General features: G+C 39.4%; 1 protein-coding gene across 10 annotated transcripts in view; it reads left to right on the plus strand.

The window, feature by feature from the left end:
- CTNNB1 (catenin beta 1) overlaps window positions 1–14,367 on the plus strand; it is a 55,910-nt gene extending 41,543 nt beyond the window's left edge. For 8 of the 10 annotated variants that reach the window (XM_087915491.1, XM_087915497.1, XM_087915496.1 and 5 more), the window contains exons 11-16: window positions 976–1,095; window positions 3,939–4,089; window positions 4,165–4,286; window positions 6,736–6,796; window positions 8,317–8,538; window positions 8,740–9,481. In XM_087915491.1, the coding sequence (XP_087771617.1) occupies window positions 976–1,095; window positions 3,939–4,089; window positions 4,165–4,286; window positions 6,736–6,796; window positions 8,317–8,525 (663 nt within the window). In that variant the 3' untranslated portion in view covers window positions 8,526–8,538; window positions 8,740–9,481. Of the gene's footprint in view, window positions 1–975; window positions 1,096–3,938; window positions 4,090–4,164; window positions 4,287–6,735; window positions 6,797–8,316; window positions 8,539–8,739; window positions 9,482–13,898 lie in introns of those variants that run through there. The other 2 variants (XM_087915498.1, XM_087915489.1) reach the window with 1 other exon arrangement.
- Window positions 14,368–15,038: the final 671 nt, after the last annotated feature.

Raw genomic sequence — 15,038 nt, forward strand, 5'->3', positions numbered from 1 at the left:
GGCATACTCAGAGATTTGATATCTCGGTGCTCAAATTCTGACTCTTCAACCAAAACATCTACATAGGTAAACTCTAGCAGCAGGTAGTATTCCAAGTTCAGCTTTAAAAAGAGTTTGATAATATTCCTGAGGACTAGAATCATTATTGCAAATTAAAAATTAAAACCAGTTTAGCTGTTTTTTCTTTTCAAAAGTTAATCATGTAGGAGTTAAACTAATAACTTTTACTTGTTAAAGTATTGGTAAACTGTTAGTGTTAATTCACTAAGGGTAATCAAGAACATTTTAGTAGTAATTTTCAGTGAAGGTAAAGCCAAGTATATCATGATGAGGATAAAATTATTCCAAAGATTTGTACCCAGAGCATAGAAAGCGAATTCATAAGTTGTATTGCAATGTGGAAAAACAGGACATTGATATTTATTGCCTTAATGGACTATATTAAGTAGAAGTTCTTACCCAAGGGCTCTCTGTGAGGCTCAAAGCCATGTGCACATCTCCAATTTCCCCCAAATAGGGTAATGAAAATTTTGGATGTCTTATTTGTTTGGGGAGTAAGGTGCTAAAAGACAGAATATTTATTAGATCTTGCAAATTTAATAATATCATTAAAACCATTAATGAATTTGATTAATTTTACCTCTTAAGGTTTTTATGTAGAAAAATCAGCCTCTCAACATTTGTCAACTCAGAAACTTCCCTTTTCTCCCTTAATTGTCCTCCTTCCAAATGTGAAAACTAGGAATTCTGAATTATCCCTACCTGTTGATGTTGCAGTGTTAGGTATATTCCTTGAAGCCCTTAGAAAGGCAAAAACGTTTGACTAACTAGGAAACCTATCTGATAATTAAATTGTATGATAGCAGCTGAGTAAATGAAAATGTTCATCTGATGAGGAAGAACATTAATAAGTGATGTTAATAGTGATAACCACTCTTGGCTTATGAATATTAAGTGTATTATGTTTTTGTACAGGAGGGTGTGCGTATGGAGGAAATAGTTGAGGGCTGCACTGGAGCTCTTCATATCCTAGCTAGAGATGTCCACAATCGGATTGTAATTAGGGGTCTAAACACCATTCCACTCTTTGTGCAGGTAGGTGAAGTCTTTTGACAGATACTAAAGCTAGTTATGATCTAAAGTACATTGCATATGTTTTTTAAAACCTGATCTGAGTTCTGAGATTGGTAGTCAATACAAAAATTGGTATTCCTGTAAAAAAAATGAAAATATGCTTGAAATCGGACTTCCGGTTTGCAGGGCTTTGGTGGCAGGCAGGAATCCGCGATTGTGCGCGGTTTCTGCCTGGGCTCGCCACTGGAGCGCCCCGAGCCAGCAGGCTTCAGGGCTAAGCCACCCCGTGGAGGTGGTGAAGACGGGGAGACCCAGGGTTGAGGGAGCTGTACCTCTCCTCCTCAGCTGGCTAAACTCCCTTTCCTGAAGGCGGTAAGAGCGGCGGTCAGAAATGTCCACCTCAAAGAAGCACTCAGCTGGAAAAGAAAGTGCAGGAGGAAGTTAGTGAAAGTTTTTGGCTGACCGGGACAAAAAGTAACAATTAAGGTACCCTGGAATTTAAATTTTGCAAAAGATACATCGCTCCCAAAGGAGAGTCGGAAGCAGCGAACGAAAGTGAAAAGGGAAAGTTTTTTTTTTCTTCACACTCCTTCCTCATGCTGACAATGAGAAGATCTGAATAAAGAAATCGGAAAAATCTGCTTTGGCATCAACAGGTAATTAAACTGGAAATATAATTAAATGCTAAAGGGACAATAAAGATTTCTGAACACTAAAAAATCCTTTTTTTGCTATAAGTGGGAAGGGAGAGGAAAAGAATTAAGGGCAGGACTTGGAAGAAGGAGACTGCTTGGAATTCAAAAGAATTTAAAGTTAAATCTTAACAAGACTTCTAAAGGATACATTTTAACTGGAACTTTGCAACTAAATAGTAACCCCAATAAATGAAAAAGAAGAAGAAAGCATTAAAAGAAACAGCTTGTGTGTATTCGGATTGTTTGGTGACTTTGGGACTTTTGGAAATCATATTTGAATGACTAAAAACAATTGGGTGGTTGTTGTTTTTTTAAAAACTCTACAATGGCATTACCTCTGGATGAACTGAAAATTGAATTAAAAAAAATATAAAGAAGAGGAACAAGAAGGGAAGGGCTCCTTTGGTTCCATTTTTCAATTCTTAGAAATGGCGATTTGTGTCTACAAGAAACAACAAGAAAAGACTGCGCAACAAGAAGATTGGGACAAAGAAGAAGCCATTTTTAATGAACAAGTAATTTTACATGGGGAAGAAAAGGGAAAGGGGGGAAAGAGAATGGAGAATAAAATAACAGCCATAAAAGGGAAAAATAATGTGAAAAGGGGATATAATGTTGGAAAGCAACAGAAAAGGGGAATACAGAAGAGGGAAATGGAGGTGGAGAGACGGGGGTAAAAAGGGGAGAGAGAAGAAAGAAGGAAGGGAAGAGAAGTTACAAAGGTCTGGAGCAAGATGTAAAGAAACAGGATTTATTCAGAGATAATGGGTGAAAATTTAACTGAAAAGGATTCTGTAAAGGTACATAAAGATTGTATTGTTATATTTGTAATAGAAATAATGTTCGCAAATTGGAAACAACATGATTAAAAAGTGAAATAAAAAAATGTAATTTAGTGACTTGTGAACAAAATAAATGAAATAAATGAGAGAATTGAACTAGGAAGGAATGGGAACATTTTAACTACTCAGTGTTTTATAAAATATAAGTGAAATGAGAGGGAAGTAATTATGGAAAATTTCTAAGTGTTTCCATAGAAATATGATACTTATTTGAAAAGTAATGTGTAAAATGTTTAAGATTTAAATGAATATTAATATTAATGATAGAATTGAATTGGTATGGATTGTTGTTTTAATTATGTTATATATTTATAACTTTTTCTTTTTTAAAAAAAATACATTGCATAGTTTTAGATTGTACCAAGCAGAATCCGAATGGAAGTTATGTATTATATTAAGTGTTATAATTTTAGGGGAGAGATATAAAGGCATCATACTCCAACCAGTGATCACAGGAGAAATTTTGCTTAATGAAAAAAGATAATAGCTGAAACAGGACAGACAAAGAATATAAGCATGATGATTTGAATTGAGATGAAATAAATAAAATAACATTAAGAAAGTTGAAAGAGGAGAGAAGTTATATAGAAAATGTAGAATGGTAATAAGATATGGAATGGAATATAAAAATGAGCATGAATTTGAATTTGTGTCTGTACGAAGAGATGTAACCCGGGATCAGGCTGCTTTCAAAAAAGATGTTTTATGGTTTTATGTTCTATATTTTTTGTTTGTTTGTTCGTTTTTAAAAAATAAAAAAAATTCAAAAGAGAAAATATGCTTTTAATCCCCAGTAGAAATAGGTTCTTAAGAGTTTCCTAAGGAAACATAGGTAGTCCTCGACTTATGAACTTGCAATTTTGAACCTGCAATTTTGATCACAAGTCATGATGGTCATTAAATAGATCACCATGTAATCTTGCTTTATTTTACCCTTTCTGCAGCAATTGTTAAGTGAACCCATTGTTTGCTCTGAGATGATTTTGCCAGAAACTGGAAGTAAATGCTAGTTTCCAGCAAAAACATTAATTGCAATCACATGACTGTGAGGTGCTGCAAATAGCTGCAAATTCAGGTTGAGCATTCAAATGCAGTCATGTGATGGGACAGCAATTGGAGCTTCAAATCTGGGTTTTAAGTAGTTTCTGTGGGTCCCTCATAGTTTCAAGCAATCCGTAAGTGACCGATTATGGTGATTTTCATTATTTATTTGCTCTGTTGCAACTATAGTCTAGTTGTGATACTCAGTGTAATAGCCAGGCATCAAGTTCTAGTTACTAATGATTTGTGTTTTAAAAACAACCCCAAATTTATTTATTTTTCCTAGTTGCTATATTCCCCGATTGAGAACATCCAGAGAGTAGCTGCAGGTGTACTATGTGAATTGGCTCAAGATAAAGAAGCAGCTGAGGCAATTGAAGCAGAGGGAGCTACAGCACCATTAACAGAACTACTACATTCTAGAAACGAGGGTGTGGGTAAGTGAAATAGATAGGGATTCACTTTGCTTTGCTTTTAAGTTCCTCTGCTAATGTACTTTTTTCCTTTGATAGCAACATATGCAGCTGCAGTATTATTCAGAATGTCTGAAGATAAACCACAGGATTATAAGAAACGTCTGTCAGTGGAACTGACCAGTTCTCTTTTTAGGACTGAACCAATGGCATGGAATGAGGTGGGTTAGAGGGCTAAATTTTCTCCATTTAATTTTCTTCCTATTCATAGAATTCTCTTTGAATTTCATACCAAGTTTCGCATTAAACATTTTAATCAAATATTACATGTAACTGTAAAAGTAATCAGGATTTAGACCAGTGGTTCCCAAAGTGGGCGGTCCTGCCCCCTGGGGCGTGGTGGGATGCCTTAGGGGGCGCTAAGAGGCAAGGGGGCCGGAAGGGGTGCTCTAAGAGGCAGCAGGGGTGCATTCAAGGTGCTGGCTCTACAGGCTCACGCCATTGAGCTCCTTGCACTGCTCCGGTGCAGCAGTCAATGGCATCCATGGATTAGGGGGAGGCAAAAGAAGGGGGGCTTGGACCGCCTGCCCAATATCCAGGATCCCACTCAGCCAAGCCCGCCCCTCTTTGTAGTTACTGTGCCTGACAAGTTCACAGACTGCCCCTCCCACTAGGGATCAGCCTCCCAAGCTACACCCCCGGGCACTTACATCGTAGAGGGCAGTGCTGTTCTATCTATCTACCAATATATCTATCTACCAGTGTATCCATCCATTAGGTCTGTCTGTCTCTTTCTGTCTACCTACCTACCTACCTACCTACCTACCTATACGTACGTACATACATACATACATACATACATCTATATCAATCTACCCACCTACCTACCAATATATCTATCCATCCAAAAGGTCTGCCTGCCTTGTGTCTTCCTACCTACCTATCCATACATTAATCCAAAAGGTAGGTCTGCCTGTCTGCCTACCTACCTATCAATATGTCTACCTACCTATCTATCTGTATCTATCCATCCATCCATCCATATTTGAGGCACCGGCCCCACAGGGAAAGTAGAGCAAAGCCAGTATGGGAGGGAGGGAGGGAGGGAGAAAAAGAAGAGAGAGAGAGAGACCTGATGCATCAGATTGAAATGAGGCTTAGTTGAGACTGAGGCCCTTTCCCACATTAAAACATCTTTGCCAGCACATTGAAACATCTTTGGCATCTATTAAAGGTTTTGTGGATGAAACATGGTCTAGACTATCAGGAAGCTCTCACATTTTGTTGAGGCTTTAAACTGGATCCATTGGACCAGATCTCCACCCTAAAAAATTACTTTTCCCCAATGTATTACAGTGCCAATTCAAGAAGGCAAAACCAAAATGTACTGGTAAATTACAAGGAGAACACACACACTCACTCACTCACTTCCTTCTAACCCTACTGGAGCAGGTTATTGGACTAGAATAGATGTCTCGTTATCTTTCTCCTCCCTCCCTCCTTTATTTCTTTTTCTTTCTGTCCCTTTCATCCCCCTTTCTTTGTCCCTTTTTCTTTCTTTCCCTTTTTTCTTCCATCTTTTTTCTCTCTCTCTTTCCCTCTCTCAGGCTCACCCCATTGACTAGGTGCACTGCTCCACTCGGACTTGCTTGGGCAGGCCCCTCCGGTGCAGCGGGCTCAATGGGGTGGACCTACGGGGCCGGCACCTAGAACACGGCAGTGGCGGCATGTTTGAAAAGTAGAGCAAAGCCAGAGGTTGGTAATTTTTGCTTCAAAGAATTACAACAGCTTCTGGGCTGTGCACAAGAAGGGACACACATGTCAATGCAATTCAGCAACATAAAATAAAGAAATACAAATAAAACAAATCAACAAGAAAATAGGCAAGGCATCTCTGATTAGATTCTATTCACTACTAAAATCTAATCAGAGATGTTTTGCCGATTCTAGTCCAATGACCTGCTCCAGCAGGGTTAGAAGGGAGTGTGTGTGCATGGCTGTCAAAACTCCAAAAACAGGTCAAGTAGCTCTGGGGAGGTCAGTCATAAATTAGAAAACTTGCTAAACAACCGGCCGTTAAGTGAGGACCACTTGTATTTGGTTTACCAGTCACCTGGCCATGCCCACCCAGCCACGTGACCAGCAAGCCACGCCCTCAAATTAGGCCATGCCCACAGAAATTTGAATCCCACCCTTGGGTGGCGGGCACTGAGGATGAGTTTGTAGCACCAAAGGGGGTGGTGGACTGAAAAAGTTTGGGAACCACTGATTTAGACTGAGTTACTAGTGCTTATTTTCATTTATCTTTGGCCTATTTGCCAATTATTTCTTTGTATCGTGTGGATTATTGTAATCTTCAGTGCAAAGTTAAATCACTGGATAGTTTTCCAAATGATGTTTCTATAAAGTTTTTGTGTAAGAAAGCAAAGCATCCAAAATGAAAGTTTAACTGTATGACAAATATGACAGGGACAATTTTGCATGGAAAAGATAATATAAAACATTTTTAACAAGGTATTTGGTTTTTTCTGACTATATAGAAAAGTAACAGGAACTGTCCATTTTATGCCTACATAGAAATAACATGTTTTTGAAATTGTGGACCTGTAAACCAGTTTATAATACTAAGAGATACATTTAGTTCAGATGTCATTTTTCATATCTTTACAGAGTGCTGATTTGGGACTTGACATTGGTGCTCAAGGAGAATCTCTTGGCTATCGCCCAGATGGTATGTATCAATTGTGCAGCTGACTTGACTCAATCAAAACATTGAATGGGAGCTGGCTGATTACATAATTAATTTAGTTATTATTTGGTGGAACAATGATAAATTCTAATTTATGATGGCAGTTCCGAATCCAGTCAGTTGGGAAGCCAGCAGGATGTCACATTACTGAAACTTGCAACATTCTGCTGGCTTTTCTATTAATTTTGCTTGTCAAAAGTTGGTAATGGTATAAATGGTAATCACTTGACCATAGGATACTATGACCATTGTAATTGGTTGACAACTGCAATTGCAAGCATTAGCTACCATGTTTCTCCAACAATATGCCCCTCCCCCCCATAGGAAGGCCCAGCACTGCTTTGTACGCATGTAGTAAAATTAATCCCTACCCACAAAATTTGGGCCTATTCAACACGAGGTGAAGAGACAGGGGAAGGGTGGAGGGGGGGAAACTTGCCAAACTCATTCTACGCACAGCCTTGCTTAGCCTGGGAATCCAGCCTTAAGTCCTTCTCCTTGTCCCAGGAATGCATCGGTACTATTTATTTTTTGCAGGAAAATCTTAACGCCAAAATACATTTTAAACTCCGCTCCCTTGCCGGGGCTGCGGCGGGGGAGCCAGTGCCCTTTGCGTAGATGGGAAGGCGGAGGCATCCCCCTTTTGATGTGGCCCATCTTTCCTGCAGAAGAACCCCCGGGCCGCCCAACCAAAGCAGCTTATTTTGTGATGCCTTTGCCAGGGAAAGTGGGCTGGTGATCCAGAGGAGAAACAGGGCTGTCGGGCATCTGTAGACTAACACGCGCTAAGGAGTTGGGAGATTTTGGCATTAAGATATTTCTACAAAAAAATAAATAGTACCAGATGTGTTCCTGGGACAAGGAGAAGGACTTAAGGCTGGATTCCTAGCCTAAGTGAAGCTACGCGTGGGGTACGCCTTTCGGCCGCTAAAGAAGCGGCCTGGTGGCTCGGCGAGGCATGTGGGGGGGAAATTAAGGCATGCTTGAAAAGATGGCCTAGCTGTTTTTTCAGGAGTCAAAAATAAAATAAGTCCTAGCCTTATTTTCTGAGAAACACAGTATAAGTTTCCCTTTTCATTGCTGTCCTTGTCTTTGAACAAGTGGTCACTAAGTGATGACTATACAACTTATGTTGAAACCTTAGTGAGTACTTCACCAAGGCAGTATTAGTTGCTTGTATTCTAACATGTGAAGAGTTCAGATTTATATCAGCAGCATACTTTTAGACATGTCGGTTGCACAAATATGAAGAACAAGCCCTGCACTGGCATATTTAAAAGTCTGTGTTTAAGGTTTGTGTGCTAGGTTTATAGCTGTATGCAGATCAATGGCCTGGCTGAAATTTGCTTATGCTTCTGATAGTAGCATAATTTATCCATATAAAACTGCTCTAGAAAATAACCAGTGCAGTTAGGTTATGAAAGTGTGATACCTAAAATCTCTTTTGCATCTAATATATTGACATTAATTCTCCTCTCTGCAACCTTAACTTTTTTTTTTAGATCCTAGTTATCGTTCTTTCCACTCTGGAGGATATGGTCAGGATACCTTGGGTATGGACCCTATGATGGAACATGAAATGGGTGGCCATCACCCTGGTGCTGACTACCCGGTTGATGGACTACCAGATCTAGGACATGCCCAGGACCTCATGGATGGGCTCCCTCCAAGTGACAGTAATCAGTTGGCCTGGTTCGATACTGATCTGTAAACTATCTTTTTAGGTAAGAAAGCTGTATCTACAATTGGAGAACTTGGCTGGCAGGGAAGAATTGTTTTGGGTTGGTTCACATTGATCAGAAATAAGAATATCAAATTTGAGATGAAAACATGATTAACATAAATATATTATGCTGCAAGTTTGATGTAATTCTTAACATGAATATTCATAATAATTGTTCTAACTTCTGTTTTCTTTTACACAGCTGTATTTTCTGATCTTGCATTGTGATTGGCCTGTAGAGTTGCTGAGAGTGCTCGTGGGGTGGGCTGGTATCTCAGAAAGTGCCTGACACACTAACCAAGCTGAGTTTCCTATGGGAACAACTGAAGTAAACTTTTTGTTCTGGTCCTTTTGGTCGAGGAGTAACAAATGGATTTGGGGAGTGACTCATGAAATAGAAGAATGCACAAGAATGAATCACAAGATGAAATTTATCCAATTCTAGCCTTGCTTGTTTAAAACTTTTTTTTAATTTTTAAATAACTAATGGTACTGACCTTGCTTGCTTTCAGAGTAGTTTTCTCTTGCAGTAACTGTAGGGTTTTTAAGTCTATGTTTAAGTTATAGTGAACATGCTACAGCAATTTCTGATTTTTAAGGATTGAGTAATGGTGTAAAACACTAATTCATAATCACTCTAATTGTATTCGGAAAAGTGTAACATTGTGTAGCTCTTTTGTATAAAAACAGTTAGACAAATAGAAATGGTCCAATTAGTTTCCTTTTTAATATGCTTAAAATAAGCAGGTGGATCTATTTCCTGTTTTTGATCAAAAACTTTATCTGGAAATGCTGGATAGAGGCCAGTAAAAACTGTTGTATGGAACCTTGTATTGGACAATTTACCAGTTGCCTTTTATCCAATATTGTAGCCTGCTGTTATACAGATGCTTCATGAAAACAGTTATTCAGATGGTTCAGAATTAAAGTAAACTTTTAATTCATTTTGTCGTGTGAAAACATTATTTTAATCTTGTGCACTGTGATCCGGTGAAGTGCAAAATCATATATTTTTGCCCTAATGATACTAGGATTTTAGGGTGATACTTCGCTGTCTGCTGTCAAATGCCACTGCCATTTAAGTAATACCTCACACCTAGATTAATTCCAATCACTCATTCCTTGAGTCCCATTCAAAAATTTTCTCAGAACATAATATTGAATAAATATTTTAAAATATGATAGGAGTGTGCGATTCTTCATCTTATACTTTTATGAGTCAAATCAGATAATTGAGGTAAGTGGAGGGATCGTAGCCTTCTATTTATTTGATGTTTCCACCTTGAAAATAGTGCTGAGCAAACTTGATTCAGTTATGTCTATAGGAAAATCCTTAAAAGAAACACTGACATGAAATACCTTTACTACTTATATACAAATAAACAGCTTTGGGCAAAGAAGATAGAAATGGGAAACAACACTATAATAGAAGGATTCCTTTCAGGGCCATGCAAGAGAAGTGGGCTTTGCATTGTTTTTTAAAGCAGAAACTAGCTGCCCCTGGTATAGAATAAGTTCCTGTCAATAGGACAGCATTAAGTATTCTTTCTCTTTAAATGTTGCACATTCATGGGTATTTTTATAATGTATTCATGTGACACTTTTGATCAGTCTTGTAAAAATCACAGAAGTAACATCCTGTGATTTTATGCTAGACAGGCAAGGTATTGTTTCATTTTGCACTCATCTTTGGAAGGGAAGGTGTAGAGCAGTGGCTAGAGTATGTGGCTGCTTTAATCTCTCATTAGAAGAATTAACTAACTTCAAGTGAATCCAGACACTGCCGGGAGTCCAAGAAACTAAAAATCGACAGGTACAACTTTGAGAGGAGGAATATATGATTTGAGCAGGTGGATGGCTCTATCCTGGGGGGGAAGCAAGGTACTCATCGTACTGAGTTAGTAGGCATGGATATGGGAGAACACTGGGAAAAGATTTCATTTGTGGTGAAGACATGACAGAGGCTGTCATCCTTGGGTTAGCATGATTGGAGAAATGGGGTCCAACTATCCAGTGGAAAGTGGGGGTTAGGAAATTGCGGTTGGGAGTAGGCCCTGAGCCCCTAAAAGATGAGGTGACTAATACGGCAACCTGCCAGTTAGTGCCCGAACAAAATAATAAAGCCAGCTTTGCATACCCTCCTATGTATAATGATTTAGCTGATGTTTCAGTGAGACTGGAAATGACCAGTTACTGCCCCGTAGGGCTACTGATTGCGCGATAGAATTATTACCAGGGGTAAAGTTACCTAAATCTTGTATGTATTCAATGACCCCTCAAGAAATGGGGAAAATATATAGATACAAATTTGGCAAGGGGTTTTATTAAACCAGGATTTGTGCATATTGTGGTTCCAGTGTTGTTTAGGGAGGATGGTGGGCTTAGATTATGTGTGGACTTTAGAGCAGGGGTCCCCAACCACCGGGCCCTAGACCAGTACCGGTCCGTGGATCATTTTCTACTGGGCTGCCGGTTTGCTGGGCGCCGCCATCTTGTTTCGATGAGAAAGTGCTTCTGGGTGAGCTTTTCCGGTTGGAAAGCGGCATTTAGGTCCTGAAGCAATCTTCCCGCCTTAGTTTCATTGGGGGGGGCGGCTTCAAACAAAGAGCTGTCCCGATGGCGGAGGTAATTAAGAAAACACAAAAATGCTACAAAGGACAAGTTGAAGGTGGCGGGGAGAAGTGGGGGACGGCTGGCTGCCCGGTCACTCGGCTTCCCTTGCCTTGTCATGCATGCTGATGACGGGACCGGGCCACGGATCATTTTGTGATGCCGGTACCGGGCCGTGGCACAAAAAAGGTTGGGGGCCACTGCTTTAGAGGATTGAATACAGTATGTAAGGAGCCACTATATCCATTACCACTTATAAAATATTAGCTACAGTATCAAAAGGGAAACAAAGTTGGACCTACATGAAGACTTTTACAGAGTCCGCATACGTCCAGGTGATGATTGGAAGACAGCTTTCAACTGCCCATTGGGCAGTTATCAATTCCGGGTCATGCCTTTTGGATTGCAGGGAGCTCCAGCTGTCTTCATGCAGTTTATAAATGAGGTGTACATAAACATTTGTGCAGAGGTGTATTGGTATATCTTGATGATATATTGATATATATGGATACATTTGAATGTGTACAGCTGCTGAGACAAGCAGTGCTTACAAAATTATTGGCAGCACAGCTGTATGTCAAACAATCAAAAGTGTGAATTTCACCATATTCAATTAGATTTATCTTGGATATCTTATATCAAGCAAAGGAATTGAAATGGACCCCAGCAAAGTTCAAGCTGTGTTGGACTGGCAGGTTCCTAATACGAGAAAACTACAAAGCTTCCTGAGGCTTGCTAACTTTATTATAGACAGTTTATAACCTCGTTTGCTACTCATTACCCTGCCGTTAACTGATTTGTTAAAAACAAAATCAGGACAGACCATGAAACCCCGTCCAGGGCAATCCATTACCTGGTCGGATACATGTCAGCAGGCATTTGATTCCCTTAAGCAGATGTTTGCTCAAAAACCTGTATCGAAGCATCCAGATATGGAATTGCCATTTTTAATTCAAACAGATGCTAGTGACGTGGCAGTGGGAGCTGTTCTTTTACAAAAGAATTCAAATGGTAGTTTGCAACCATGTGCTTATACATCAAGGAAATTAAGTCCAGCAGAGAAGAATTTGGGAGGCCTTTGCGGTAAGATGGACTTTGTTTACAAGAAGGCATTTCTTTGAAAGAGCACATCTGTTCGAGGTATGGACAGATCATAAGAACCTGGAGGCACTCCAATCACCTCGAAGATTATCACCTAAGCAGGTCCTGTGGGCCCTATATTTTTGTCGGTTTAACTTCATCCTAAATTATGTACTAGCTGGAAAGAATTTTTAGGCAACGCTCTGTCAAGATTACCACAATACAACAGCAGACGAGAAATAATAGTGCAACTGATTATACAAGGGAGGGAGACTCTACAGTCATTACGAGTGAAATTATTGGCTCAAGATTTATTTACTGAATGCTATAAAGGAAGACCCATGGTTAGCAAAGAACCAAATGCAATGTGATATCAGCAACGGTATTGCATGGAGAGGAATGAAACTATATACCAGAAATTTTGAGGACCAAAGTATTACAACATTGCCATGATGTTGGCAGGCTGGACATTACAGATTCTTACAAACATTACATCTTCCCAAAAGGCAATTTTGGTGGCCTTCAATGAGATCAGATATTGAACATTATGTAAAGACATGTACAGTTTGTGCTACCACTAAGTCTCGATCTGGAAAGCCTATGGGATTATTAAAAACAGTATTGAATCCCACTAAACCATGGTAAGACATTGTGATGGACTTTATAGTGGACTTACCTAATAGCCATGGATATACAGTGATCTGGACAGTCATAGATTTATTTTTGAAGCAGGTGCACTTTATCCCATGTGCTGGTCTACCCTTTGCTTGAAAATTAGCTACCATGTTCATTAAAAATATCTACAGACTACATGGGGTACCAAGAAGGATCATTCTGGATTGAGGAGTGCAGTTTACTGCTCAGTTTGGGTGGGAGTTCATACGCTTAATAGGTTCTTCACAGGGGTTAAGCACGGCTTATCATCCGAGCACCTGTGGTGCTGCAGAACGGACTAATGCAGACAAAGAATGATACCTCCGTTGCTATGTCTCCTATCAGCAAACAGACTGGTCAGAATTGTTACCATTTGTGGTGGTGGCATGGACTTTGTACTAATTCCTGAGTGGGAGCAAGGGGGATGGGAACCAATGACTACAACTATATGGTCTGAAAGAATAAAGGAAACGTGGACAAAGGTGCACCAAGCATTGTGTGATGCTTTTGTTGCCTATAAGAAATAGGCTGATAAGAAATGAACGGACCATAAAATGTTCAAAATAGGAGACTTTGTATCTCTCTCCACTAAATATCTAAATTTGGAGCTGCCATCTAAGAAACTGGGTCCTAAATATATTGATCCATTTCCAGTGATTAAGATAATCCTGTTTCAATAAAATTGAAATTACCATCACGATTTAGACAAGTGCACCCGGTTTTCCATATTAGCCTCATTAAACCAGCAGACATGGCAATCCTGATACCCAATCTGATCTTCCAAGCCCTGTTCAAGATGATCAATATGAGGTTAGTGAAATACTTGATTCCCACAGACATAGAGGAACCTTGCAATACTTGGTTCATTGGAAAGGGTATCCCTGTCAGATATGTCATGTGTTGTCTATTCGGAGGTGCACGCCCCTCGGCTATGCCGACAGTTCCACCTAAAATATCCTGCCAAGGAAGGGGAGGAGACAATGCATAGGGTTTCACCTGTTTGTTCTCTTTTTCTAGGTGGATCTCTGGTAGAGGGGGCAGCCTGTGGGGCTTCGTTAGGGATGATAGATGATCTGAGCCCATCAGCTGCAGCGTCGGAGAATGATGACCTGTGAAGGGATCCAGCCAAACTGAAAGAGATAACAGCTCAGTTATGATAACAGTTGAATCAACTGAGCTGAAGAAACGGGCGATGGGGGAAGTTTAACTATTTAGTTTACTCACAATGAGATAGGAAGCATGAGCAATGGATAGGTGATAGGGAAGGAAATAGTTAATAACTTATTAGGTAAACTGGATTATGGGAATAAGGGGTGATTAAGGGAATAATTAGGGGCGTGGATAGGAGATAGAAAGGTTTAGGTGGGTGTGTTTGTACCTTTAAATAACATTGTAAGGCAGAAGCTTCCAGTGCTAATGTAGACTAGTTGGGATACCATTCTTGTCAGATGGAAAATTTGTTTGACATTAAAACCCTTGAAGCCTGCTTTCTCCTCTGCATGGAGATTTGTGGTTTGTGTGCAAATCTGCAACTTTTCAAAGACCGGCTGATACCACCTTAATTGTAGTTTTCCCAATATGTTTACATTATTAAGTCTAATTGAGCTATTTTAATAGGAATAGAGATAATCACAAAACATTGTTGAGTGTCAGCCCTGCCTTCAGTCAGTCATGCTTCAATTGTTTCTTGGATAATTTCTGATAGTAAAATAGAAAGCTGAGATTCAAATCAAAGGTGATAACAGCTACTAATTAAATAATTTAAAATGTTTTGAGGCAAATTTAGCTTGTTTTCTTTGAAATTATTATACTGCTTATTCTAATAGTTGTGATATAATTTCTAAGCAAACAGGTGGAACTAAATAACTTGTCCATATAACCCAGATTCCATTCAAGTTGGGTGAATGCTGATTGATAAAGAGAAGCAGTGAGTTGCTGTACCTAAACCACTTGCTAACAGAAGTAATATTTAAATCAGTGGGATGTGTAGTTCTTGAAATTAAAATTCAGTGGGTTCTACAATATATCCTACAAATGGATATGTGTAAAATAAGTCTGAAAATTGTCCTGAGAACTCTAGAAACTGCCAAAGATGCTTTTGTACCAAACTGTTGTGTAGCTTATGGGTGTGTGTGATTTCCAAAAATGAATCCTGCA

Source organism: Pseudonaja textilis, chromosome Z (assembly GCF_049901715.1).
Source record: "Pseudonaja textilis isolate UNSWEBS1 chromosome Z, rPseTex1.2, whole genome shotgun sequence".
Taxonomy (NCBI): domain Eukaryota; kingdom Metazoa; phylum Chordata; class Lepidosauria; order Squamata; family Elapidae; genus Pseudonaja; species Pseudonaja textilis.